The sequence below is a fragment of the Marmota flaviventris genome, chromosome 1 (genome assembly GCF_047511675.1).
Source record: "Marmota flaviventris isolate mMarFla1 chromosome 1, mMarFla1.hap1, whole genome shotgun sequence".
Lineage (NCBI taxonomy): Eukaryota > Metazoa > Chordata > Mammalia > Rodentia > Sciuridae > Marmota > Marmota flaviventris.
Genome location: NC_092498.1, coordinates 209,168,537 through 209,194,463, shown reverse-complemented (window position 1 = coordinate 209,194,463; position 25,927 = coordinate 209,168,537). Strand labels below are relative to the sequence as shown.

The window sequence follows — 25,927 nt, the reverse complement described above, 5'->3', positions numbered from 1 at the left end:
TTGGCTTGGTGGCCCTTCCTCTGCTGTGGGTCACACTGGGGTTCCTTAGTGACCCTAGTTCCCTTTTGTTGCCACCACCAGCTGGAAATCCCAGTCACCAAACCTAATTTAGTCCCCAAAGCCGACTGGACCTGGGGACTCCCCTGCACCTGGTCAGCAGCCTTCCTGATCTCAGGTGTCTTAGGAATGACTTTTGAACTTCACTTTTAAATGTCCTGATAATAACCACCATTTAGGTAAAATGTTAAAAGCCAGGTCTGTATAATTCCCCTTAATGATGAGGAAACCACATTTTCTATAGACTTGGTTAATTTTTAATTAAAAAGTATAATGGACCAATCAATGAAGAAATTGACTCACCCAGTTCATCACCCAGAAATATCATCAGTAATTTTGAAATCTCACCTATTTGCCATGCATATAAAGTATTGGGAATCACATGGAAATAAATGTGCCAAGGAATTTTCCAAGTCTATGTTAACCCTGATACCAAACGACAACTGCTTGTTCTGTAGAAGCCCTACAAGACAAAGCAGCCATTACTTGCATTAATTAGCACAAATAGAAAAAGTCACAAAGTATATTCATGCAGTGTCCACCAGGTGTCCATGAAGCCTTTTGTCCAATCAAGATGTCCATTGGGCCTTTTTCCTTCTTTGGAGAGGCATGGACCAGAGTCACATAGGTCCTGACTTAAAAATAGCCTTTTTGTAAGTTTCTTAGGAAATATCTGCAGGTGCTGTTTGTACTCACTGCCCAGGAAGTGACCCAGGCCCATCTCCCTGTCTTCCCAGTCTTGTCTCCTACTCTTTCCTTCTTACTTACTAACATGTCTGTCAGGAAATTATCTGGGGACCAATTTTCTTGGCAATTTGGCCTCTACATGACTATGGAAGATCTTTAGTGGAATATGGCATTCTGGGGAGCCTTCCACATCCTCAGAAGCCCATGTCCCACATAGAGCAAGGTCTCTTCCTTGTAGGCACCACAATATTTTATTTTTATAATTTTTTCTATTTATATTTTATTTTTTTGTCAAAAAGTTTAAGGCGAGTTCTATTCCTTTTGAGTGTTGTTGATGTGACCATCCTGGGAGGATGGTTTTCTTGCTTCTAGAATTTTTGCATGGAAGAGGCCTCATAGGTAGGGTGGGCAGTAGAAGAACGTTTAACAGAGAAACTGAGGAATTGGGCTGCGGATGGCATCTGGATGTTGAGTTTGCCCAGCACCATGTCGGGCATGGACAGATTTCAGGTTCTGCAGGTATTGAATGTCGATCATGTCCTCCAAGAATCCCTTCACGTGGCCAACACCATGAATACCTTGAAACACACAGCACAAGAGTCTTTTTCCTGTCCTAATGACTAAAAAATGGCGGTTCAGATTTTCCATGGGGAAGGATGATGTAGCTCCCATGATCTTTCTAATCAGTCTGGAATGATAATTATTTTAAAATGACATAAGATTATTGAAAAATAACTCACAGCTTCCATTTAAAAAAGAGAATAAAATATTTGTTAGATAAAGAGATTTCAGCTGCTCAAGTACAAAGAAGAATGTGAGATGATGGGTAAGTTAATTTCCATTATTATAGTAACCATTTTATTTTCTGTATATTCATGGGACACACCCCAAAAATACACAATGAGTTTGTTAAGCCGTTGTGCCTGGGGGATGAGCATTGGAGGGTCTTAGCAACAATCCTGCTCCTAATTTTTAAAAATTTCAATTGACAAATAATTATCATCCCTTTATGGGGTATGATGTTGCATGCAAACACACACACACAGACACACACACACACTCACACATACACACACACACTCACTTCAATCACAATATTTTCTTGCCTGATGGATTTATCAGGGCATGATCAAGAGGCCACATGAGATTTCATTTTGCTGATTTTGGACTTTCTCAGAAGTGAGGCTGATTCACTGGAGCCTTATGAATGCTGTGCTTCATAAAATTATTCAGAACTGGTTACAAGACAAATGTTTTGTTTTTATGAAATGAGCCAAGGGAGGGATTCCAAAATGAGAGGAAGAGAGTCCATCAACTGACATCCTGGAGATGCCCTGTTTAAGGAGACACTTTAAGATAAAATGACATCTGGCCACCAACAGAGTGGACCCTTGCAGTCCAGTGCCCAAGATGGTAGAAACGCCTGATCATATCACCTGAATTTCAGAAGCCTTCGTTCCCTATCTGATGGTTTCCTATTTTCTAGATAAAATGTTGACGTTGCCTTTCTTCAATGTGTATATCATTCCTAGGGCTGTGGTGGAGGGAGGGAGTGGTGAATCTATTCATTTATCTACAACCAGATGCAGATTTTGACAGCTCCATGAGAGAGAAACCCAACCTATGTAATTGGTGTGATAGACAAAATAATGACCCCACAGATGTCCACACCCTAACCCCATAGCCTGTGAGTGTTACCCTGCCTGGAAAAGGTAATTCTCAAGAAGGAGTATGTTAAAGATTAAAAAATCAAATTTTACGTTAAATATACTTAGATGGCACATACTAATGGTATAATGTGATGTTTCCCTGGGTGTCTACAGTGTGAGTGTTTACATCAGATTAAACATAACTATCTCCTCCAACATGCATTAGTTATTTGTGGTAAAAACTCTCAAAATCCTTTCTTTATAATTTAAAGAGACTTGGTGCTAGGATGGAGCCCGGGGCCTTGCACATGCCAGGCAAGAGCCCTCCCACTGAGCGGCCCCTAACCCCTCAGAGCTGTTGGAAAGGCACAGTGCACTTTGTGGTCTAGTGGCCCTACTGTGCACCACACCACAGAGCTTCTTTCTCCTGACTGTAACTTAGTACCCACTGATCAAGCTTTTCCCACCCCCTCCTCCCAGCCTCTGGGAATTACTGTTCTACACTTTGTTTCTATGAGATCAATGTTTGCATTTCACATATCAGTGGGATCATGCATGTTAAACATCTTGAGATGAGAAAATCATCCTGGATTATACAGGTGAGCCTAAGGTCATCACCAGGGTCTTTAGGAGACTCAGATAAGGGTGGGGACAAATGATAATAAGCAGGAAGGAGGTGGGTGGGAGGGAGGGAGACAGAATCATGAAAGGTCAGTGCACAGGGAGGCATGATGGTGGAGTCCAGGAGACAGGGGAAGCATGGTCTGTGGACAGGAGGAGAGAAATCCTGCCAAAACCAGGGAACGTGAGCTCCGGGAGCAGGGAGTGACCTTACCGTGCTGGGTCAGGAGGCATCGGACACAGCCTTGCTAGACAGAGTGTAGGACTCGGGTTCAGTTGTCCGTTTCCTGATCCTCTTGAGCCATGTCCTGTACTGCTCCCGGACCTGCAGAGGCAACCCACGCTCTAGGTCAGCTCACAGAGAGAAGTGCACGTGGGGAGGCATGGGTGGGAGCTGGGCAGGGGTACCTGTTGGCTGAGGAGGCAGTACACCAGGAAGATGAAGACGCCCTGCAGGCTGTTGACGATGGTGAAGAGGTAGGCCATGAAGGAGGCCATGGGGCCAACCTGTAGGACACCTAGACACCAGGTGCAGCCCAAGATGAAGAGATGAGCCATTGCTTTAAATGTCAGCATCCTAGGTTGGGGGAGAATGGAGCCTTATAATGCACCCACAACAAAATGAGGTATTCCCCTCTCCACCCACGGATGCACCTACTCTCCCCTGTAAGCGATTTCTTGGATTGAACTCTGATCTTTACTCTCAATGATACCTCACAATAGAAATGCCATTTGGGGTCCAGGAGAGCGATACTTCATAAGGTTAGTTCCCAAAACTCATTTTCCATGAAGATCCCTAATTTCATTAACCAGTGTTACTGAGGATTTCCTGTGTTAGGGCTTGGATATAAATCACAAAGAGAGGCTGGGGGCAGGGGTGCACACCTCTATTCCCAGCTGCTCCGGAGGCGGAGACAAGAGGATCACACAGCCTCGGAAACATAGTGAGGCCCTATCTTAGAAAACAAACAGAATACAGAATTTCTGTTTTCATTAATCGTATGCTCTGTTCAAGTGGTAATACAACTAAATAGCAACATGCAAAAATTTGAAAGGTTAATCAGAGGAACCCAGAAGAAAGAGCAAGAATTGTACACAAGATGCTGAGTGAAGTAACAACCACGCCCCCTGGAGGACTGAACTGGAGTAGCATTTTTCTACAGGGAGGAACAGTAAGTTATAGGGTGGGAAGGATTCTAGCTGAGGGTGGGGCAAAAAAGTGCAGCCTGAGATGTAGCAACTGTCAGGAGAATAACAATGCTCTTGGCACTTTTGCTGTGGAAAGGCTGAAACAGAGTCCAAGCATTGCTGATCAGCCAATACCAATTCCTCCTGAGGCTGAGGGAGTCACAAGCTGGGATCAGAGATGGAGGCATTTTTTTGGCATCTGCAGCAGAGCCCTGAGTCTGAGATGGCAGCTGTAGAAGGGCAGCCGTATTTGTTATTTCTGGGCCACCCAGAAGCCCTCAAGAAGGGACACGAGGGGCTGGCCAGGCACATGGCTTTGCTCTTGGGCATCATCTATGTCTGTGGGGTTTTGTCCCTTGCTCCATCTCACCTCGTGTTCTGGAGGGTGGACACATCTCTGTTGATGGAGGACAACTTGCTCTTCAAAATCCAGAGGGTCATCAGGAAGAAAACCAAATTGACCTTCAAGAAACCACAAAGGAAAGACAGCAGCATGAATCTGACATAATTTTCCTGTGTACATATATGACAATATCACAGTGAATCCCACCATCATGTACATTCACGAGAATGGGCTCCTAACTAGATAAGGTATATTCCCATGCTTGTGTAATTGTATCAGAATGGATTCTACCGTCATTTATAACTAAAATGACCCCCCCCAAAAAAAAAAACTGTGGGAGGTTTATGAATATCTTCTTTTCTCTTTTGCAGTTCTGTGGAGGGAACCCAGACCCTAGTGCATGCCAGGCAAGCTCTCTGCCCTTGAGCTACACCCAAATCCCCCACAGCAAAGTTTTATTGAATAAAAATTTAAATCTGTTATCTCTCCATTCTAGCCCATGCAGTTTTTAGTATTTGACAATAACGTTAGAATTTGTAGATGCAGAAGTCTTGGAAAACCCAACCCAACCCAACCCATAACAATCCAGGGATAGTCCTGTTCTTATCACCATCCTTATAATCCTGCTCTTCTAGTGACCCTCATGTGGATAGCAAGGAACTCTGATGACATCACTCACACAAGAGATAGCACAGGCCGGTCCAAGGAAGCCCCACACAAACCCCTGTTCTGCATTGAGCCAGCACCTGAGCAAAAGAGAGAACAACATCACTTTGCTGTGTTCATGTAGGACTCCGCGACCAGTGTCACTCCACACATGCACAACCACAAGGAGGGGAAGCCAGACTCCCTGTATGTGTGATATGTCACAGTACACTCTACTGCCATGTATATCTAAAAAGAACAAATGAAAAATTAACAAAGAGAGAGAATACGTGCATTGGTCCTTGAAGACAGAGAGCAGTTATTTCGATCTCTTCCTCCCTTTCCTCAACAAACGTTGAGTGTCTGGGTGGTAGGCTTTCTGTCTGGCTCTGAAGTTACCAAGAAAGTAAACACAGTTGTATATCTCCCAAGTCTCACCTCCTGGAGGATGCACACTGTAGACACATTGTAACAATAAAACAAAAATGGAGGGTTCTGAGGATGAGTCCTGGAGGCATATTAAGATTTGTTCTGTGGGATTAGGATGATTAAGGAGAATTCCCCAAGGAAATCAAATGTTAATAAGGACATGAAGATGGGTGGGTGTTATTGAGGTAGTCAGCTCTGGAGCAGGGCAGAGGACTGTGAACATGATCAGTGTTTGAGATTCTTGTGAACCTGACATCATTTTAAGGGCTTATCTTGCCCCATTCAATATAGTTGCTTTTTGTCTGCTGCTAAACTTACCCAATGACCACAATTCTTTCATGGATTTATGGACATGGAGTTCATGTACCATAAAATTCACCCATTGTTACATTGTCATGCGGTGTGCATGCATGAATATGTAGCAACAAATCCCATCATTAGGTACAACTATAAAGCACCAATAAAAATGCAGAAAAATGAACTGCACAGTTTCTGTTTGAACAAACCAGTGCTGTGAAGCCATCATCACAACCTAACTGTGGAACATTCTCACAGCTCCAGAAAGAAACATGTGCACATCAGCACTCGCTCTTCCCTTCTGCTCCCACCCCTTACCTTGCCCCCAGCCACAGGAATCTATTTTCTCTTATCGATTTTCTTCTTCTTGGCATTTCACAAAATGGAATCATGAAATGTGTGATCTTTAATTACTACATTCTTTCACTTAGCGTGATATTTCAAGGTTCACTCATAATGCAGCATTTTAAAAATGAAATTCGCCCATGAACATATTAATTGTCTGTATTAGAGGAGCCCAGCATGGTATTTCCACCCAGGCCCACCGTGTGCACTGATTCAACCCAACCTCCCTTTTCTGCTTTCCTTGCCACTGCCCTGTACCCTTCTGGATCTCTTGAATTCACTCTGTTCTACTTTCAGGTGGATTTATTTTTTAGCTTCCACAAATGTGAGACAACATGTGGTACTTGTCTTTCTGTGCCTGGCTCATTTTTATCCCTGTTGCTGCAAATGTTAAAAAAAATTTTTCTTATTTAAGGCTGAATAGTATTTCATTACACACACACACACACACACACCACCCCTTCTTTCTCCATTCATCTGTGAGGGGCACTTGGGCTGATTCCGTGACTCAGCTATTGTGGATAGTGCTGCAATAAACCTGAGTTTGTGGATACCAGCTAGTTTTGCCACCTTTGGACACTTAACTCAATTGTCCTTCTATTTCCTCATTGATGAAGTCAGACTAATGACAGCATCTACTTGTAAGTAGAGATGTGAGGATTATTTGAGTCAATACATATAAAAGTGGCTAGAGAATCACCTGGCATGAAATAAGCACGCTGTAAATCTTACCTATGGCACTATGTTTCATTTTTAGTTTTGTAATTAAGACATTTTTTTTCTACATCATTAAAGTTTAAACCTGTTATAATGAAATCCCTAGGACTGACATGTGAGCTTAAGCAATTAAGACCTTTCATGGGAGAAGATGATGAGGACTACTCTCCCTTTCTGATTGCATATCCTTCCTGTCACCATGGTAACCACAATCACAAGTTTGGTGATTATCTTTGTCTATTAGTTTGATTATTTAAAGAAACTCTACTTTCCCAAATGAGGAATTGGGGCTTTCTATAGAATTTGTTTAAAATGTAGGTTAAGTTGAAAATAAAAAATTTTCTTTTGATTTTTTTTTCTTTGCTATTTCTAGGAGAGAGACTTCGTTAATTAATTAATCCTTACTATAATTTTTCACAGGAAAGATGCCCTAGGGGTTACTAGTTAGTGTCGCTGTCCATCTTAAGCTCTGAAATACTAAAAATGCTACTTTGGTTCAAGTGAAGGGCATGGATATGCTCGAGAGGAGAAGGACAAGTGGGGTCCGCATTTACCGAGCAGGGGTGCCATACAGGTGAGGTCTGGCTGCTGCAGACACGGCCACGATGGTAGCCGGGACCCCGTAGCCCACAGGGAACATGAGCCTCCTCATGAGCCTGTTTCTGCTGGAGGAACTGAGCACAGTCAGGTTCCGCGCCGTGAGGAAGAGGAACAGCCCCTCCAGCAGCATCCAGGTGAAGGAGGCCAGGTAGAGGTAGTGCAGGGTGCCCGCGGTGACCGCGCACAGCACCTGGGGAGGAGAGAGACCCCGGGGCAGCAGTCAGGGTCTGGGCGTGGCCCGGGACGCCCCCTGTGCCCAGTGGCAGTGGATTCTGCTGTGCACTAGGAACTGCACTGTGGTGCTTCAGCCACGGACTGCGTGTGTGCTCCGATAGATCACAGCAGAGCTGGAAAGGGCCTGCTGCCCAGTGACGTCACAACCTCCCAGCGCTGCCCTGTGGAGTTCCTCATGCCTTAGTGGTGAACCTCACATCCTCCCAGCTCTGCCCTTCTATGTTTCTCATGCAGTAGTGGTGACGTCACAGCCTCCCAGCGCTGCCCTGCAGCGTTCCTCATGCAGTAGTGGTGATGCTCTTGTGAACAAACCCGCTGCCCTGCTGGTTACTGAACAGCAGGGTCACAAGGAGCGGCAGGACCTACTACATACAAATGGCATCCAATGATCATGTGACGACTTATGCACTTACTACACTATGCTTTTCACATTATTTTAGAAGTGACTGTAGTTCACAGGGTTTAGTATCTTCTCTCCAAATGGTTCTGATCCTGGGAACAGCTGAGGACGCACATTGAATGACAGTATCAGTAGCTGGATATTCACCCATCCCTGGGCTCTTAAGAGACAGAAGCTCATTAAGTAATTCCTTGAATCAAAGCAGAGAAGATAATCAACCCAGAAGGTGGGCAGACCTACAAGCAGCAGGAAAGAGCAAGGGAGCAAACCATACAGCCCACAGCACACCAACAACTGACTCTGTAGGCACAATGGCAGAGGAAATGTTGGGGAAGAATTTAGAAAGCTCCTAGTTAAAATGTTGAAAGAGCTAATAAAGATGTAAGGAATGAACCTGGAGAAGTTACAGGAAGTGGAGGATGATTTCAATAAAGCCAGATTCTAAAAATGAACTAATAGAAATTCTGAAAATGAAGGACTCGACTAACCAAATTAAAAATTCAGTAGAACCTCCTTTTTCTCTTGGTAAAAAGTGTCTGCTGTAAAATGGGGTGCCGTGTGACGCCAGCCCACTTGCCTCCTTCGTGTCTCCTTTTTGAATCAGGAGGCCACCTCCAGTGATTGACGGATGTCATCTAGAATTTGCGTCAGTTCACCCTATGGGTCCCCTAAGGAAGGAATTTCCCAGGATGCAAGCCTTCTTGCTAAGCAACACGAGATGTAGGTGATGGGGTTGTAAAGAGGGTTTGTTTTCTCATTGAATCCGTCAACGTGAAATGGGTATCAACCTCCTCTGGATTTCCCCGGGGCCCAGGCTGTTTGATTAGGAGCCCGGGCAGCCTGGCTCCTGAGTTCAGCACCCTTGTGCGGGCGGGGCGGGGACACGTGGGTACCTTGGGCTGGGTTCTGTCGATGGCCATGAGGAAGAGCAGGTGGGCCAGCAGGAGGCAGAGCGAGAGCTGCAGGTGCAGGGAGGTGCTGGTGTTCTGGATGGCTCTGCACAGGAGGAAGGTGAGGGCCGCCAGGACCAGGCAGGGCAGCGATATGCCCAGCCCCACGCAGGTGATGATGCTCAGCACGGGGTCGTCATCCTGGGGCAGAGGGAGGAGCCTTCACAGCCACGTGCCCTGATCTGGGGTAGGAACCCCTCCGCTATCTGTCATTTGGTGCAGCAGATTCAGGAATGGAGGGACCTGGTTCATGTGTTAAGCTGATGGGGGAGGGGCTCCAAGTTTAGAAGGTTGGACTGTAAGGTTTTCTGAATGGAGCAGGTAAGCGGCTAGAAGGGCCCGGATGTGTAGAGTCCTTACTCAAGGAGGAGACCCGGGATTCCTGACTTTGGGGCACAGTAAGGCACGTAAGTGATATGTAAGTGAGTGTGTGTGAAGCCCTTGCTGAGGGTCCCTCTGTCCCTGTCCCACGAGGCCACAGGACAGAACCTGTGCCTCAGTTTCCAGGCATTAACCTCCCATCCCAGACACCACTGGCCTCAGTGCAGCTCTGCCTGTTCCTTACTGGCCACAAGTCCCTGTGAAGTCAGAATTAGATACTTGGTTAAAAATAAAATTAATGATAACAGTAGCTTAAAATTCACATTTCCCCCACTTCTTTCTGAAAACCATCTTAAAGCCATAAGGACATTTAAAAGCCCACCATCAATTCTATTTCAATGTAATTGAGGGAAAGAGGAGAGAAGAGGAAAGAGGGAGGGGAAATATTCAAATGGTAAATAATGAAGGTAAAATTTCAAAGCAGGTGCATCAGGATCAAGTGCACACAGATGTTGTTTGTGTGGATTTTGTTTTTGCAACATATCTGTCAATTTGAAATGGTTTCCCAAGAAAATGTTTGAAAACAAAGTACAAACCCTGCAGGTGACATTTGTGCATGCTACATTTGAGACCCTGGTGCAAAGACAAAATTGGGAAATTAGGAGGCAGGACAGTGGAGGAGCAGAGGGAAAGAATGACACCTGATAAATGAAACAGAGGCAAAACTTTCAAAATAGATGCCTCTGGGTAAAGAGTAATTGGGTGGTGGGTTTTCTTTTTATTTCCTCTTGGTTTTAAGAAGACTTGGAGAAATAGGTGGGAAAGTGTAAATTTTAAGTTACCATCATCATTAACTTTCTTACTTTAATCAAGTATCTGATCTATTTCTTCTATTTTTGTTCTTGAAACATATCTAAAAAATAGAAATTGTTTCCTAAGAAAGCACTTAAAAATAAATGGTCCTCCAAGTGATATTAACATGTGCTGAATTTTGAGAACTTCTGATGTAAAGACAAAATCTAATTTCCGTAATATACAAAAAGCTCTTGGCTGAGATATTTGTCATGCTCATAGTCACAGGGTGTTTACAGTAAATGCCCATAACGTGGGCTCACCTGAGAGTCTGAACCTGGGGAAGCAGAAGTGTCCACTCACCTGGCTAGAGGAGGAGGTAAACAGTCACAGTCCCCGGTCCAGCCATCCTCTCTGACTCCCCTGACCCCCTCTGACCTCCACCTTCACCAGACCTTCCTTTTTTGTAAACCTGAAACCCTGACTATGGTTGACTTACAGACCCTGGTGGTAAGTAGAATTCTAACTTGGTCTTCATATGTCCACCCCCTACTGTTACAAAAACCTTCTTCTAATTATTCAATTCTCTGATAAACTAGGTGTTGCTGTAGAGGGATTTTGCAGGTGGAATTTAGGGCTCCATCTGTTGACTTTTAGATTAGGGAGTTTATTCTCCTGATCTGGTGTAATCAGGCGATTGCTTTAAAGATCTGGACTCTTCCTGGGAAAACAGATTCAAAACTTGAGAGAAATTCTACATAAGGGACATTTTCATGCTTGTTTTCAGATAGGAACACTGATATTTTGTGAGAAGGCCAACCAGGGGTCATAGGAGAGGAAATGTGGGTGGCTCTTAGGAACTGAGTGTGGTCCCCCCTGACAGCTGCTAAGAGAAGGGAACTGGACTCTGCCTGCAACCAGGGAGCTGGAGGAGGGCTGCAAGACCCAGGAGAGACTGCGGCCCTGGCTGATGTGGTCTTGTCAGTGTTTTAGAATCTGTACAAGGAACTCATCCCCCTGTGCTGGGTTACTGACCCACAGAAACCCTGAGGGAACAAATTGGTTTTACTTCAGCAGTGACATTTGCATAAGTATGTTTTGCAGCAATCAATGCTGAAGGCAGCCTCTCACCTGCACGTGGTAGTGGGCCATGAGGACAGCAAAGCTGCTGAGGTGGGTACAGTGGCAGGTGGTGCTGCCACCTCCGGTGCTCACTGTCCTGCAGCCTGCAGTGGTCCAGTGACTCCCATTCTGGCTGTGGTCCCAGAAGACACAGAGCAGCTCATGCCTTGGTGCAGGTGTCACTGGCTGTAGCAACAGGACAGGGGTGTGAGCTGGTCTTCCTGCGCTCAGAGATGCTGACCCAGGAAGGGCTGGCTTTCCTGTGTGGGGTGCACCTGTGGGTAGTTCCCCTGAACCTCAAGGTTAAGAGGAGAACAAGGGTGTGCCTGGGCCTGGGGCTCTTCCCACACCATGGTCCCTCCCCACCGACTCACAGGATGGGAGAAGGTGAAGGTAACTGATGAGCTGAGGTTCTGGGTGTCATTGCTGCTCAAAAAGACTGAGACAACATCTGAGAGCAGGACAGACGAGACTCTCGGCAGCGAGTCCTCGTGTGTCCCATGGGGAGCCACCTGCTTCTCAGGCTCCAGGACCAGGGGAGCCTCGGCCAGCAGCTTGTCCATCCCTGGGGTGGAGACCAAGCCCACCACAGAAGGGCCTGCAGGACGAGGCCACGGGTGAGTCTCAGGGTCTCCTCCAGGGCCTCCTCCTTAGATGGCCTCTCCTCCTTTTGAATTGTTGTATTATAATGATACATAATAGTGGGACTTGCTGCACCACATTCACACGTGCATACAACAGAATGTGGCCTCATCACTCCCCAGAACCTCCCCTTTGGACGCTCTTCTAGTGACCTCTTCCCACCCACATCACCCTTTAGTCTTTACTTCTGTATTTTGGGCATCTTTCCCACCCTGAGGCCTCTTCCAAACAGGATGGTACTGGTGTAAGGTGGACATCCACCTTCTCCCCATCTCAGATGTTACCTGTGTAACAAGATTCCTGTGCCAGATTCCAGTTCAGCTGCATCTTTGCTTGATTCAGACTCAAGGTGACATTGCAAATTCCTTGCTTCTGCACTTCCAGGGCCAGTTCTATGAGTCATGGGAAGAAGAAGTTTTATGTTAGGAATATATATATATATATATATATATATATATATATATATATATATTGTATATGTACATGGGTATATCACATATATCAAGGACCTATGTGTAACTTCCAATTCACTAAAACCACACACATGTATATGTGTATATATAGACGCACATGTGTACACATACATGTATGTATATAATCCTTTGTAATTTCAATATATATATATATATATATATATATATATATATATATATATATAGTGGATACATATGTGTGCATACATTCTTGTATGTGAAATCTGAAGTTATGACGAATTGTAACAGTAGGAACAATTGTACAGCAACATATTAGATAACTGATGATGAAATGGACACATTCTGAGGGACACAGAAACTACCAAAAGTGACTCAAGAAGAAGTGGAAAATTTGAAGAGACCTATAATGGGTAAAGAGATTGAATCAATAGTGAAAAACCTCCTAAATGAACATGTGAGATCAGATTTTCACCAATTCAATATGGCTGAATTTCACTAACCATATAGGGAAGAATGAAAATGAATTCTTTCTAAACTCTTTCAAACAACAGAAGAGGCATCTAGTAATTCCTTGAGGCTAATCTTACTCTGATGTAAAAACAGATAAAGGCATCACAAGAAAACAAGAGGCCCATATCTCTTATAAACATAGACACAACAATGTCTAACAAATATTAGGAATAAATTTAACTAAGAGACTCAGGATTTGTACATAGAGAACTATAGAAGGTTTTGAAATGCATTAAGACTCCAAATGAAGGGAAGGACACCTTGTGTTCATGGATGGGGAAACTATATTGGTAAGATGGTGACATGCCTGAAAGAAATCTACAAAGTCAATGTCATCCCTATCCACGTCCCAACAGTTATTAATATTATAATTTGCTTAAATAGAGAAACTCCCCTTAAAACTAACACAGAATTGCAAGAGATCCAAGTAGTTAAAGCATGGCTGAAGAGCAACAAAGGGGGAGGACTCACACTCCTGATTTCAGAACTGACAGCAAATGAGAGGAGCCCAAAGCAGAGTGGTACTGGCATGAAGACAGAGGGAAAGGTGAGCCTAGGAATAAACCTGCACCTCTGCAGTCAATTGGTTTTCATCCAGGGGACCAAGACTATTCAATGGGTATAAGAACAGTCTCTTCAATGATTGATGAGGATTACTGGATATCCAAGGAAAAAGAAGGATGTGGACCCCTACCTCACACACACACACAGATTAACTCAAAATAGAACAAAGGCCTCAATCTAAGAACTAAAGCCCATAGGAGAAAATATAGTGGTATCATTCTGACCTTGGATTTGGCAGTGGATTGTTAGATATGACACTGAATGTACAAGCCTGATGGAGAAAGTAGATAAAGTAGACTTCCTCAAAACTCAAAACATCTGACATTAAAGTGAAATGATTATCACAGATGTGAAAAGATAATCTATAGGATGGAGAAAGCATTTCCAAGTTGCACATCTCATAATGGTCTCCTGTCAAAGTAGATGAAAAGCTCTTACAACTCAACAACCAAAGGACCAACCCAATCACAAATGCACAAAGGATCTGAACAGACATTTCTCCAAAAAGATACACAAATGGCCCAGAGGCTCATGAAAAGATGCCAACCATCACCCGTCAACAGGGAGATGCAACTCAAACTGGCAAAGAGACATCACTTCTTATGCACTAGAATGGCTGTGATAAAAACCAAATGAATCCAGGTAACATGTTTAGCCGAGGCCATGGAGAGAGCACTCTTGCACCCCGCTGGTGGTATTATGAAATAGTGTGGCCATTCCTCAAACCATCTGGTGGTTCCCCCAAAACTATACATGGAATTACCATGTTACCTATGAAGTCCAGTCTATGGCAGACACACCAAAGCACTGAGAACAGTTATTCAAACAAACACTTATACATCAATATTCTTAGTAGTAAGTCACAATAGCCAAGGGGTGGAACCCACCCAGATGTTCATCAGTGGCTGAGTGGGTCAGCTCAACACCCATAGGATGGAATCATATTCAGCTGTGAAAAGGGATGGAGTGATGCTATGCCATGCTCAACAGGATCATTCTAGGAGAAAGAAGCTAGAGGGACAGGTCACACTTTGTATGATTGCTTTTTACCAAAGGGTGGAATAGGCAGCTCCATTAAGACAGCAAGCAGGTGAGTGGATACCAGGGTTGGGGGAGGGGAGGAATGAGGGATGAAAGCTGAGGAGGCACGATGTTTGATTTTGGAGAAAACTGTCTTAGAAATGGAGGTGATGGCTGCATCAGTTTGTGAATGTTCTTGATTCCACTGAAATGTCGAACTGGTGGATTTTAAATGGTGAACTTAATTGGTGAAACTTGTTAAGTGAATTTTACCACAATAAGACAATTAATATCTACATATCAAGCAAGATTAGTTTATATTACTCCAAATTAGCTTTTGGGAGCTGTTTCTATTTTGTTACCTAAATTCTTAGGAAAAAAGTTTTGTTTTTTTTTAGTTGTAGATGGACACAATACCTTTGCTTTTATTGATTTGTATGTGGTGCTGAGGATCAAACCCTGTGCCGTTAGGCAAATGCTCTACCATTGAGCTACAATCCAGCCCCTCTAAAATTCCTTATTGTCATTTTTTTAAAGAGAGAGAATTTTAATATTCATTTATTTTTTTTAGTTTTCGGCGGTCACAACATCTTTGTTTGTATGTGGTGCTGAGGATCGTACCCAGGGCCACACACATGCCAGGCGAGCGTGCTACCTCTTGAGCCACATCCCCAGCCCCCCTTATTGTCATTTTACTGCTGATAATGTATACCATATTGTTTAATGTGTACTATTTGTGGTTTTCTGCCTTTTTCACTGTTGTGATTATTTATGTGAGCCACTGAGGTACAGTGTGGCCACTCAGCTCTAGTGGGATCAGAAGAGGATGAGGCTAGGAATAGGGGCTGGCACAGACCCAGGGACTTACGTGTGCCTGCAGAATAATTGAAGGTTGCTGTCCCCTCAGGCAGATCCCAGCTCAGTTGTGTCAGGGCACTCTCCAGGTCTGTCAGCAGGTGAGTGGCCACACAGTGCTTCTGTGAGGGGGGCAGGGTCTCCAGGTCCCCAGGGGTCTCCAACAGCTCATCCACCTCCTGCATGATCCCCTGGAGGGATGGGGGCACAGAGCAGGTGGACTTGGGCCAGAAGGTCCACATGAAGAGCTTGACCACTCAACCCCAGAGAACAGCCCTAGATGCTGTCCAGTTGGGGATAGAGAGAGCATGGTTTGGGACTCCCTGGGTGGTCCTTGCTCCTCAGAGGTCAGCCCTGGTTCATTACTGTCAAGGATGACAAAACCCAAGACCAGGATGAGAGCAAGAGGACAGACAGTGCACGTGGGCGTCCAACAGTGTGTGTGGCTCCCAATGTCCTCTTCCACCTGCCCTGGGAGAGTGGCCAGCTCAGAGCAGGACCCCACTGTGCTTGGGCCTGTCCCCCTCCCTCCAGACCAAAGCTGCACCCCTCCCTCTATGGGAGGTCTCCCCCTGCTTCCCCTGGATCCTGCCCTTACCTGGATGGTGTCATTGGCCTGATCTGGCTTGACATCCTTGTGCAGATTGTTGACTTTGTCAGTGAAGCGGGAGAGTCTCTGGGGAGGTGAGATGAGGGGTCACGGTGGGTGTGAAGTTTCTGGCAAAGGGGTGGACAGGGTGCTGCTCCATGAATTCCCACCTCCTTATCGTGGCTGGGGCGGCTCACCTGGCTGTGGACTCCAGGGGGCAGAGACCAGGTGTAGCTGTGCCCAGTCCCGGGGTAGCGACGCCCAGACCCGGGATAGCGGGGCCCAGTCCCAGTATAGCGGGGCCCAGTTCCGGTATAGCGGGGCCCAGTCCCACTGTAGCGGTGTGGAGACCGGGTGTTGCCAGGCATGACTGCTGGGACAGGACAGTGGTTCATTAGGAGAAGTGCACATGTGTGTGGGTGTGTGCATGAGCATGTGCATGTGCAGATCAAAATCAGGATGGAGAGAGTACAGCAGAGAAATAAATGAGGCCAAGCAGTGGAGAAGGGCATGGCCGTGAGGGTGTGGCCCAGACAAGCATGGGGCACAGAGGGTGTCCTCTCCAGGCTGGGGTATTGGCTGGGACTGTGTCCTACCCTCGAGTCTCCTACCTACTGAATTTCCCCGCTGGGTCCCTGGGTCCATCGTGGTTGTGGGGAAACTGAATGTTCCAGGTGTGACTGAGTCCCTGTGGTCCCTGGGAGGGCCAAGTCTTATCCAGAGAGTCTCTAGCAGGGGAAAGAAGACAGAATGGTGCTGCAATGAGCTCCCTGTGGGCTCCTTATCTTGATCCCTCCCCCTTGCAGTTCATGCAAAACGGATGGGCAACAGGGTGTTCTGAAGGTCCAGAAGTGGCCCTCTGCGGGGAGTTCTGAGTCTTGGGAAGTGAACAGAAATGGGAGGCCAAGTGTCTTGCATGGCCCTCTGATACCTGGAGAAGGTGGGGCAAGGAGCCCAGGGAGTGGGTACCAGGTCTGCCCATCACTGACTCCATGGACTGTGAGGCCAGTGGTCATACATTCAGGCGCAGTGAAGACCACGGTGTTGAAGGGTGAAGAGGGAATGAGTAGGGCCCAGCTGAGCCCCTCACTGAGCTGAGCCCCAGGGTGTGGGGGTGTCTTCCACCTCAGCCCTGCTCACCCTGCCTCTGCCCATCCACCTGAATGAGCTCTGCCCCCTCACCCCCACAAGCCCTGGCTTCTTTCTAACCTAGCAACACAGTGTGGGGCACAGAGGGTGTGCCAATAACAATAGCCACCATCTGAGGCCGAGGGCTTGTACTTAGGAGAATCCTGACCCTTAGGTGCAGTTGTCCAGGCTGCTCATTGCATCAGGGTGCCCAAGCACAAGGTAAGCAGGGGATGAAAACCAACCAATTTTCCAGTATCAGATGGAGCTGTGTCCGCCTGGAGAGGAGGAGCTTTTTGAAAATTAAAAAAAAAGCTTTTTTCCTTTGGTCAAGGCATGTATATATGACACAATGTGCACCCAGGGGGACCCTGTCTGGTCAGAGTCCCCTTGATCCTTAGTTTAGCCAGGCTCTCTTAGAGGCACCTGTAATTTTCATAATCCTCCTGGAATACACAGGAGGTAGGCACTGTTATGATCACCTTCATGATACAGATGGGTAGACCAAGTTCAAAGAGAGGTAGTGATTTGACTATTAACATGCAGCTAACAGGTGGCACAGGCAGGTTTTAGCCCCAGGCAGCCAGTCGCAGAGCTGGACCCTTCACATTCATGCTACCCTGCTTCTGTGCTGGGCGACAGGTACATGCACACCTGCCTGTCTCAGACCAGGGCACCACTCCTGTAACCAGGATTCTGCAGTCTAGATGTCACAGGAAAGGGTCTGGTAACCTCAACCCTGATGATGGGGAGGTGGGGGAAGGGCCTACCTTGCAGATGTTCTCCTCTCATTAAAAAAAGGATTCTTGGCTCCAGAAATGAGCACACAGCCTGGGCTACACGGGCAGCAATTGTGCCCTGTATGACCTGGCCGTCTGCAGATTTTCCACAGGGCACTCTCATGGCCCTCATTTGGTGATGTCTGCAAAACGACAGGTCAGAGGCTCACCTCCCAAAGTTGTGCTTTCTCTCAGGGAAGAGACCCTGGTCTCAGCCTGACCCTGCTGTAAGACGCAGACAGACCTAAGACCCCAGGTGGACCTCCTGAGGCCAGGCTGCTCTGGAAGTCCCAGGACCACTCTAATCTCTGGAGCAGAGCCCAAGGACATGTGGGTTCAGATTCTGTGCCAAGGTGGGGCCTGGCAAGGGATCTACATCTCGTCTCCATCCTGCAGTGGCAGAGGGAGGCCCAGCCATTCCCTGGACCCTCCCCTCTGGGAATCTTTGCACCACTGGGGTCCTACAGGTGGTCTATGCTCAGGGAGAAGGTGGCAGTGATGGCCACCCTTGATGCCTATGCAGTGGGGGGTGGGAGATCATGGTCCAGGGCTTCCCAGAGTGACACTCATCATTAACACCTGAGGATAAAGCCAGGTGCTCAGAAATAGAGCAAAGCTGGGCACATCCCATCACTTGACCTCAGAATCTCCTGTGAAGCTGTAGTGACAACACAGTGTGGTTCTGTATGGGGATACACACACAGCCATGGAACAGAACAGACAGCCCAAAATAACCCACGTATTTACAGCTGATTTTTGATGAAGGTGCCAAGAGCGCACAATGGGAAGGACTCTTCAGTAAAATGTCTGGGACCCTGGACATGCCAACCAGGAGGACATCAGACCCTCCCCTCACACCACATAAAAATCACCTCAGATTAAATAGTGAAGGTCAGATTGGAGCTGCCCAGCTGCTTAGCGGAGAGCACAGGGGAGAGCTGCGTGACGGTGGCCTGTCAGTGATGGTTTGGACGGGACCCAAGGCACAGGCAGCAAAATACAAACGGACCAAGGGGATCGTAGCCAACTAACAGCTTTTGAAAAGCAAAGGAAACAGTGGACAGAGTGAGGGACAACTCAGGGAACGGGAGGCACACTCACAAGGCACGCATCTTATTAGGTGTCAATATGCAAAGTATCATGAGGAGCTTGATCAAGCAACTCAGCATTAAGAAACCCGCTCACCCCATCTGCCAATGGGCAAGTGACCTGAACAGACGCTTCTCAAAGGGCGACAGGCAAAGCGCCCAGAGACCCAGGAGAAAACCCTTGCCATTGCCAATCCTCAGGGGACGAGAAAACAACTGTGATGAATTTTCACCTCACACCTGCTGGTGGCTGTTGGGGAAGTCTGATGGGCACACAGGTGGCCAGCAGGCAGAGCAAAGGATGCTGTGCACACCAGAGCTGGGAACATAAGTGAGCCCCGCTGTGATGGAAGGCAGTGGGGACGGTCCTCAGATATTAAAAATAGAACTACCTCTGAGCCGCATCCCCATCTCTGCTTATTTTTTATTTTGAGTCAGGGTCTCAGTAAGTTGCTTAGGGCCTTGCTAAGTTGTTGAGGCTGGCCTGAAACTTGTGATTCTCCTGTCTCAGCCTCCAGAGCTGCTGGATCCCAGGTGTGCACCACTGGGTCTGGCCAATGTTCTGTATTCTTGAAAATCACTAAGGGATTTGATTTGAAGTGTTCTTGCCACAAAAATCTGCACATGAGGCATTGCATATGCTAATCAGCTCTATTTAGCCATTCCAGTGTGCACACATGTTTCAAAATATCATTCTGCATATGATGAATATGTACAGTATTTTTATTTGTCAGTTAAAGAAATAAAGGAAAAAAACAGGAAAACACTCCTGGAGAGGGATGGCTGAGATGATTGTGTAACAGGAATGTCCTCAGTGCCACAGAACTAATATACTGGATCATGGTTAAAATAATAAGTTTTATGGATGCAGATTTCATCACAACTTAAAAAACCCCACCACTGAGCAGCAACAAGAAGAACTAAAGCAAGGTGCTCAATCAGGTGCTTTGGCCTTGCCTGTAATCCCAGTGACTCAGGAGGCTGAGGCAGGAGGATTGCAAGTTCAAGACCAGCCTCGACAACAGGGAGGGCCTAAGAAATTTATCAAGACCCTGTCTCCAAATAAATAATGAAAAGGGCTGTGATGTGGTCAATGGTAAGCTCCAGGGTTAGATCCTCAGGACCAAAAGACACAAACAAAGGAATGAAAATAAAAAATAAAAAAATAAAACAAACCGAGGTGCTCAGGCCCAGGCTGCTTCCAATTCCACCTGCCTTTCCTCACAGTGGAACAAATGCACCCTTGATCGTACCCAGGAAGCCCCCAGCTCCTAGTGTGGCACTCAGAACTGTGGGTGGACACTGACAGGCCTTTCCAAGGTGCCCAGCTTGTCTCCGGGGAGTCTTGCTGTCACCACCCATGGAGGAAGTTCCCCCACAACTCGTGGGGCCCAGGCCCTGTTCAGCTCAGAAGCCATTGCTAACAGCACTTTCTGGGAGCCAGGACCTGCTCAGTGCCTTTGAATCTCATTTCCTTCCTTATGACTCTCCCCTCTCCCTCTTTCTTCCCCTGGTGCTGGGGACTGACCCAGGGACTCACACCTGCTAGACAAGTGCTCTACCACTGAGCTTCGGCCCAGTCCCAGGACTCCCCTTCTGCAGATGGACACACTGCAGCACAGAGAGGTGAGGTGACTTGACTGAAGTCACACAGTGAACCAAGAGCAAAGCTGCCTCTGGTTTTGTTTTTGATTTTCTGCAGTGCTGGGGAGGGAGCCCAGGGCCCTGGTCATGCCAGGCAATTTCTCTGCCCGGGAGCCACACCCCAGCCTCTACCTTTGTTTGTAGCTTTAGAAGATAGGGGCTCCTTCCTGTGGTTTATTCTTTTTTTTCTCTCCCCCTGCCACATTTTCCCCCTTGGAATGGGGCTTCACTCTGTTTCCCTTGCTGGGTTGAACTCCTGGGCTGCAGTGATCCTCCTGCCTTAGCCTCCCTAGTAGCTCAGAACACAGGCACAGGCCAAGGTGCCTGGCTTGTTCTTTTAATTTTTTTTTTTAGTTGTCAGTGGACTTTATTTATATGCCCTGTGAGAATTGGACCCAGTGCCTCACACTTGCTAAGGCAAGGGCTCTGTCACTGAGCCACAACTCCAACCCTGTTTTTTTTTTTTTTAAAAAAAACAACAGAAAACAACAATGATGTCATCACATCTCAAATGTCCACAGGGTTTCCAGATAAGCACCCTGGCCATCGTCACAGGCAGAACTATCAGGATGGGGCCAAGTAGGTGGTCCCAGAGTGCCCTGACCCTCCCCCGTGTCTGGTGCTTGTAATGGGTGCACACACAGCTGCCCCATCTCACAGTCCAGATGCTGAGGCTATAACTGGGTGCTGTCCCCAGATCAGCTCCAGTGCCCTGAACTCCATGTGGGGTGGGGGTGAGGGGTGGGCCTTACCTAGACAAAAGGTCTCATTCTCTTCAGTGAACTTTTTTAATTCAGAAAGGAAATCAAATCCATGTCTGCACGTGCAGTAGGTTCTCCCTATTTCACCCTGGCAGTAAGAAGAAAATCCACAGAACAGCATCGAGGGCTGGAAACATTCATTGATGTCTGCAACATAATAGGACCAAGGGTCACCTTTCAAAGGTGTGTGGTCTCTCAGGCAAGAGACTCCTGTCCCCTACTGGCCCCCCAGTATTGGGTCTGACATGAAATTAGTATCTATTGGAGAGAATCTTGGGCTTCAGTGCTGAGGCTGTGCTTTTCCTGGAGCAAGCCTTTCCTGAAGACCACACAGTCTGCTGTGTTCATCTCAGTCCTCTGGCTGACACTCCCAGTTTGCACACCAGGGACAATGCCAAGTTGGGGGTTGGGCAAGAAGATCAGCGTCACCCTCTTCAGACCTAAGGGCAGGCTGAGACCAACTCTTGGAGCCCAGGTCTTCTCTCTGCCAGAGCCATGCCATTCCCTGGTCTCTCTTCCAGCTTACTATTTCCTTTCTCTTTTCTGTCTTTGATGATGGCTTTGAGGGCAAAGGCTCAGCCCTTGATCATTACCCATGACCTCACTGGCACTGGGCACCCAAAGTCTCTGGCCCTTTCCCCAACATCTTTACCATGACAGATCTCCAGGGGGTGGGTGAAGATCTCTACAGATGAAGAGTTCAAAGTCAGGTTGCAGCGACAAGCGGGGGTGAGGATACATTCCAAGGAGTTGCTAAGGCACCAGGGGGCACAGGCTGTTGGGGCAAAGACTGGTCAGAGGCTGGGAGGGGGCAATGTGGTCCCCAGAGGAGGGTCCCAAGAGGTGGGGAGATGCCCCGAGCCTCACTGCCCAGGCCTCTCCTCCCTGGGCTGCAGGCGCAGGGCCCCTCCCAGGCTCTGGCTGTGGACACGCTGCTCCCCCACACTCACCCTGAGAGTCTCCGGTTCTGGAGAGACTCAGCAGGACACACAGCAGCCCTGCGACACAGAGAGGGCAGGTCAGTGGGCCCAGCAGGTGGAGGAGGCTGGAGGTGATGCACTAGAGGGCAGGGGCTGAGGACCTTCCTGGGCTCGGACCTGGTCCACTCCTCAGAGGGAGCCCAAGTGGCGCCTCCCAGAGGGTCTGGGGGATGGGAAGGGGACTGAGCCTGGCAAGCTCTGGGCTCCAGCTGTGGCTCTCCTGGCCTGTGGGTGGGGGACTGGAGCCTGGTGGCCCTGGTTCAGACCCTGGAGCACAGGCAGGCTTCCCCACTGCCCTGCCTCAGTTTCCTTTTCTGTGGAGTGTGGATGACACCCACGTCCTAGGGTCACGTGAGAACAAACCCCAGTGTGTCAGGGTGTTTACCACCATCACTGACCTTTGGGTAGGAAGGTAGGGTCAGGGCCAGCTGGTCTCTCAGGTACCCTGCCTGGTCTCTCAGGTGCTCTGGCCCTGTCCCCTTCCTGGGACACACACCACACCAGCCACCTGGCATGCAGCTGTGGCTGGGGCACCTGAGAGCCACATCTGCCACCACCACTTTCAGCCCCACGGCCTGTCCTGGGACCCCATGGTGCCCTATTACCCCCCCCCCCCCCAACAGGAAGGTGCTGTGGGCAGGTGCTGGGCTCAGGCTGGGGGGCTTCCTCCTGCTGTTCCTGCCACTCAGCAGCTGCCCCCTCCCAGGGCACTTCCTGGGGACCCTCCTCAAGTCAACGGGGCCTTAGGTACATGAGCCTCTTGCTGTTCAACAGAGAGACAGGCGAGGAGTCAAGGAGAGTCTGGTTCTCAATCCCTAAAATAAAGTCTAGGGGTATTGGTGGTTCCTTCTTGGTCAGTTTGTCTAATGTGCTGCCTGGACAGCTGGTCAGGCTCTAAACATTGCCATGAGGCCTTCATCAGAGGAGACCCCATTGAATGTGAAGACTGCAAGGAAAGCAGAATCCCCTCTCCTGTGTGGGGCTCATCTAACCCATGGAGGCCCTAAGAGACCAAGACTGGCCCCCTGAGGAGGAGGGAGTTCTGGCCCAGACTGCTTCTGGACCTGAGATGGAACATCAGCTCCTCCCTGGTCTCCATCCTGCCACCTCCTCCCTGGTCTCCATCCTGCACCTACCTGGCAGAGTCTGGACTTCCAGCCTGCACAATTGCATGAGCCATGTCCTTAAAATAACCAAGTTCCCCTCTCTCTGTAGAGCCCCATTGGTGCCATTTATCCGGAGAGCCCTGCTGCATCAGGGAATAAATGAGAAACCCCCCTGTGTGCTAAAGTTTGCACTAGGGAGTAACTTTCTAGGAATAACTTTCTCCTTTGAGAACTTAATAATTAAAAAAAAGAGCTGACATCCTTTACAAATACCCTCCCTGCTCTCCCTTAAGGGACAGTGAGAAAACCAGCCAGAAATGAAGCAAAGGACTTGCTGGTGGCTCCTAGCTCCCTTTCTTGCCTGTCATATGTCACGTTTCCACTTACCCTGGAGCAGTCTTAGACATCCGCTCCTCATGGTGCCGAGACCAGCCAGCCAGTGATGGAGGACGTTTGGTTCTGGTTGGAGTTAAGAATGCTTTCTGTTTAAATATGACTTGTGAGGAAGTTGACCACAGTGAGGAAATCACGGTCTGGATGCTTTCTTCCTCTGATCAGTTCCCTGTGAATTTCTCAGAACTCCAAATATTTGCTTAGTATGAGTAATAATTGTGCTGACGATCTTCTTTGGCGTGACTCCCATCTTCTGAGACAGGAAGGTGGGACACTGTGTATTAGAAGCTCAATCATGAAGGATCATTCTCCTGGTCTTCTTGCCCTGTAAGGACCATGGTTCAGAAAGAATAGACTTATCTAGTTATTACCTATCACTAGATTTACTTTTGTAATTTACATGAAAACAAGGCTCATGATTAAATATAGAACTCAGGGCTTCAGTAGATGGCACAGGAGAAGTCAAACAGCCCAACACATGACTCTCCTCTGGGGCAGGGTTAAGGTGTGTCTGTGTAAGTTTGTGTCTTACTGTTTCCTTTCCACCAAAAACACCGTGTCCTGATCCAGAAGCAAGACTTGGCATTCCCAACACTCACACCTGGAAAGTCTGAGAAGGTAGGTCTCGCAGAGCCACCTGGTCCCCATACTACTATTGTTTTTTACACATTTTAGTATTGTGTTTTCTGTATTTATCTTTTCATAATCCCATTGAAATAAAAATGGGTAATTGCTGTGACAATCAGACTATTCTTTTGAATACCCAGAAGACACCTTATTTTTTGCAGTCTTTATTGTAAAGTGTGCTAGTGTGCCGTGCATACACCAAATTCTGTATTGCTTCCTGGCCCAATCTGAGTTCACTTGCAGAAATCTCATCTGTTGTGAATATGACATCTGTTCTACCTTATAAGCTCTAAGATGACACTTGTAACAACTAAATAATATTAATAAGTATATGCACTATTGAAAAAAATCTTATATTCCTAAAGGGGACTGTTATATTTTCAAATCACTTCTCCTAAACTCAGGCTCCTCACCTTGCACCTGTAAAGATACAATATTATACTGAAAGTATTAACTTGATAAAACCATATGCATTATATTTTGACTGGCCTTTCCCATTTAACTTTGTGTATTGGACGTTTTTTAAAATATGAGCTATACTATGGACAGGTATGTGCTATTTTTTGAAATTTAAAATACTGACATACCCTATTTATTTTGCTATACTTTATTGATAGTTGCTTGTATGTTATGAAATTTTTCACTCTTGCAAACATACTGCAGAAAACCTTAGAGCTTTCTGTATAAGTGGGATTGTTTAATGTGATGTAGATTAAAAGAAGTGTCTTTGCTGGGCCTTGGGTATGCACCACTTAAATTTTCATAACTGGTATCAAATTGCTGAATAAAGTGTCTATGTAAATTGACTCCAAAATCTAGCATTTAAGACTATCCATTTCACTGCTAGTCTAACAACTATTCAATATAATCAATTTGCAGATTTTCTGAACTAATGCTTGAAATATTAGCTCTCTTTAAAAAATTAATTTCAGTTTCCTTGATTGCTGTGTATTTATTTGCCATTCATTTTTCTTTTTCAGTAAAGAACATATAAATTTCTCTTTGTCCCAGTGGCTCAGGAGGCTGAGGCAGGAGGATTCCAAGTTTAAAATCAGCCTCTGCAACTCAGCACTATATATGTGCTATGAATATTGGTGTGCAAGCATTAATTTGAGTCCAGTTTTCCATTCTTTGGGGTGCACATGGATGGGGTCAAAATGCTGGGTGATGTGATAATTCTATGTTTAACCTTCTGAGGAACTGCCCAACTGTTTTCCACACTGGCTGGACCATTTTCCATTCCCAGGAGTAGTGCATGAGGATTCCAGATTCTTCCCATCCTCACCAATATTATTATTTTCTTTTTAAAGAAATGTTACTTTTATATTACTTATTCATGACAGGATTGTCAATAATGTGTAATGATCATTTCAGGGCCATTGCCAAATGTGTATCCTAAATGTATGATAT

At 46.8% G+C, this 25,927-nt stretch overlaps 1 protein-coding gene across 3 annotated transcripts; it reads right to left on the bottom strand.

The window, feature by feature from the left end:
- Window positions 1-278: 278 nt before the first annotated feature.
- On the bottom strand, window positions 279-23,965 carry LOC114107697 (adhesion G protein-coupled receptor E2-like). 3 transcript variants are annotated; one of them, XM_071601836.1, is made up of 18 exons: window positions 23,885-23,965; window positions 22,362-22,409; window positions 22,064-22,186; window positions 21,403-21,558; window positions 16,623-16,739; window positions 16,209-16,384; window positions 16,021-16,098; window positions 15,436-15,613; window positions 12,324-12,431; window positions 11,772-11,995; window positions 11,407-11,583; window positions 9,106-9,303; window positions 7,533-7,768; window positions 5,225-5,291; window positions 4,573-4,664; window positions 3,423-3,591; window positions 3,229-3,339; window positions 280-1,432 (listed from the first exon to the last, which is right to left on the bottom strand). In XM_071601836.1, exons 1-17 carry the CDS (start codon window positions 23,913-23,915, stop codon window positions 3,238-3,240), a joined length of 2,280 nt encoding a protein of 759 aa, XP_071457937.1. In that variant the 5' UTR covers window positions 23,916-23,965; the 3' UTR covers window positions 280-1,432; window positions 3,229-3,237. The 3 variants fall into 3 exon arrangements, with proteins under 3 accessions (XP_071457944.1, XP_071457937.1, XP_071457946.1); XM_071601843.1 differs by lacking the exon at window positions 9,106-9,303 and having other exon boundaries at window positions 279-1,432; XM_071601845.1 differs by lacking the exons at window positions 280-1,432; window positions 3,229-3,339; window positions 3,423-3,591; window positions 4,573-4,664; window positions 5,225-5,291 and adding an exon at window positions 5,363-5,439.
- Between the last annotated feature and the right edge of the window lie 1,962 nt (window positions 23,966-25,927).

Excerpts from the sequence above, each read along its gene's own strand:
- LOC114107697 (XM_071601836.1), bottom strand. The coding sequence starts at position 23,915 with ATGAGGAGCGGATGTCTAAGACTGCTCCAGG. Across the intron at positions 22,410-23,884 it reads ATGTCTAAGACTGCTCCAGG|GGCTGCTGTGTGTCCTGCTG; the intron begins GTAAGTGGAAAC and ends TCTGTGTCGCAG. Across the intron at positions 4,665-5,224 it reads CGGCCTGTGCTATCTCTTGT|GTCAATTTGGTTTTCTTCCT; the intron begins GTGAGTGATGTC and ends GGTTTCTTGAAG.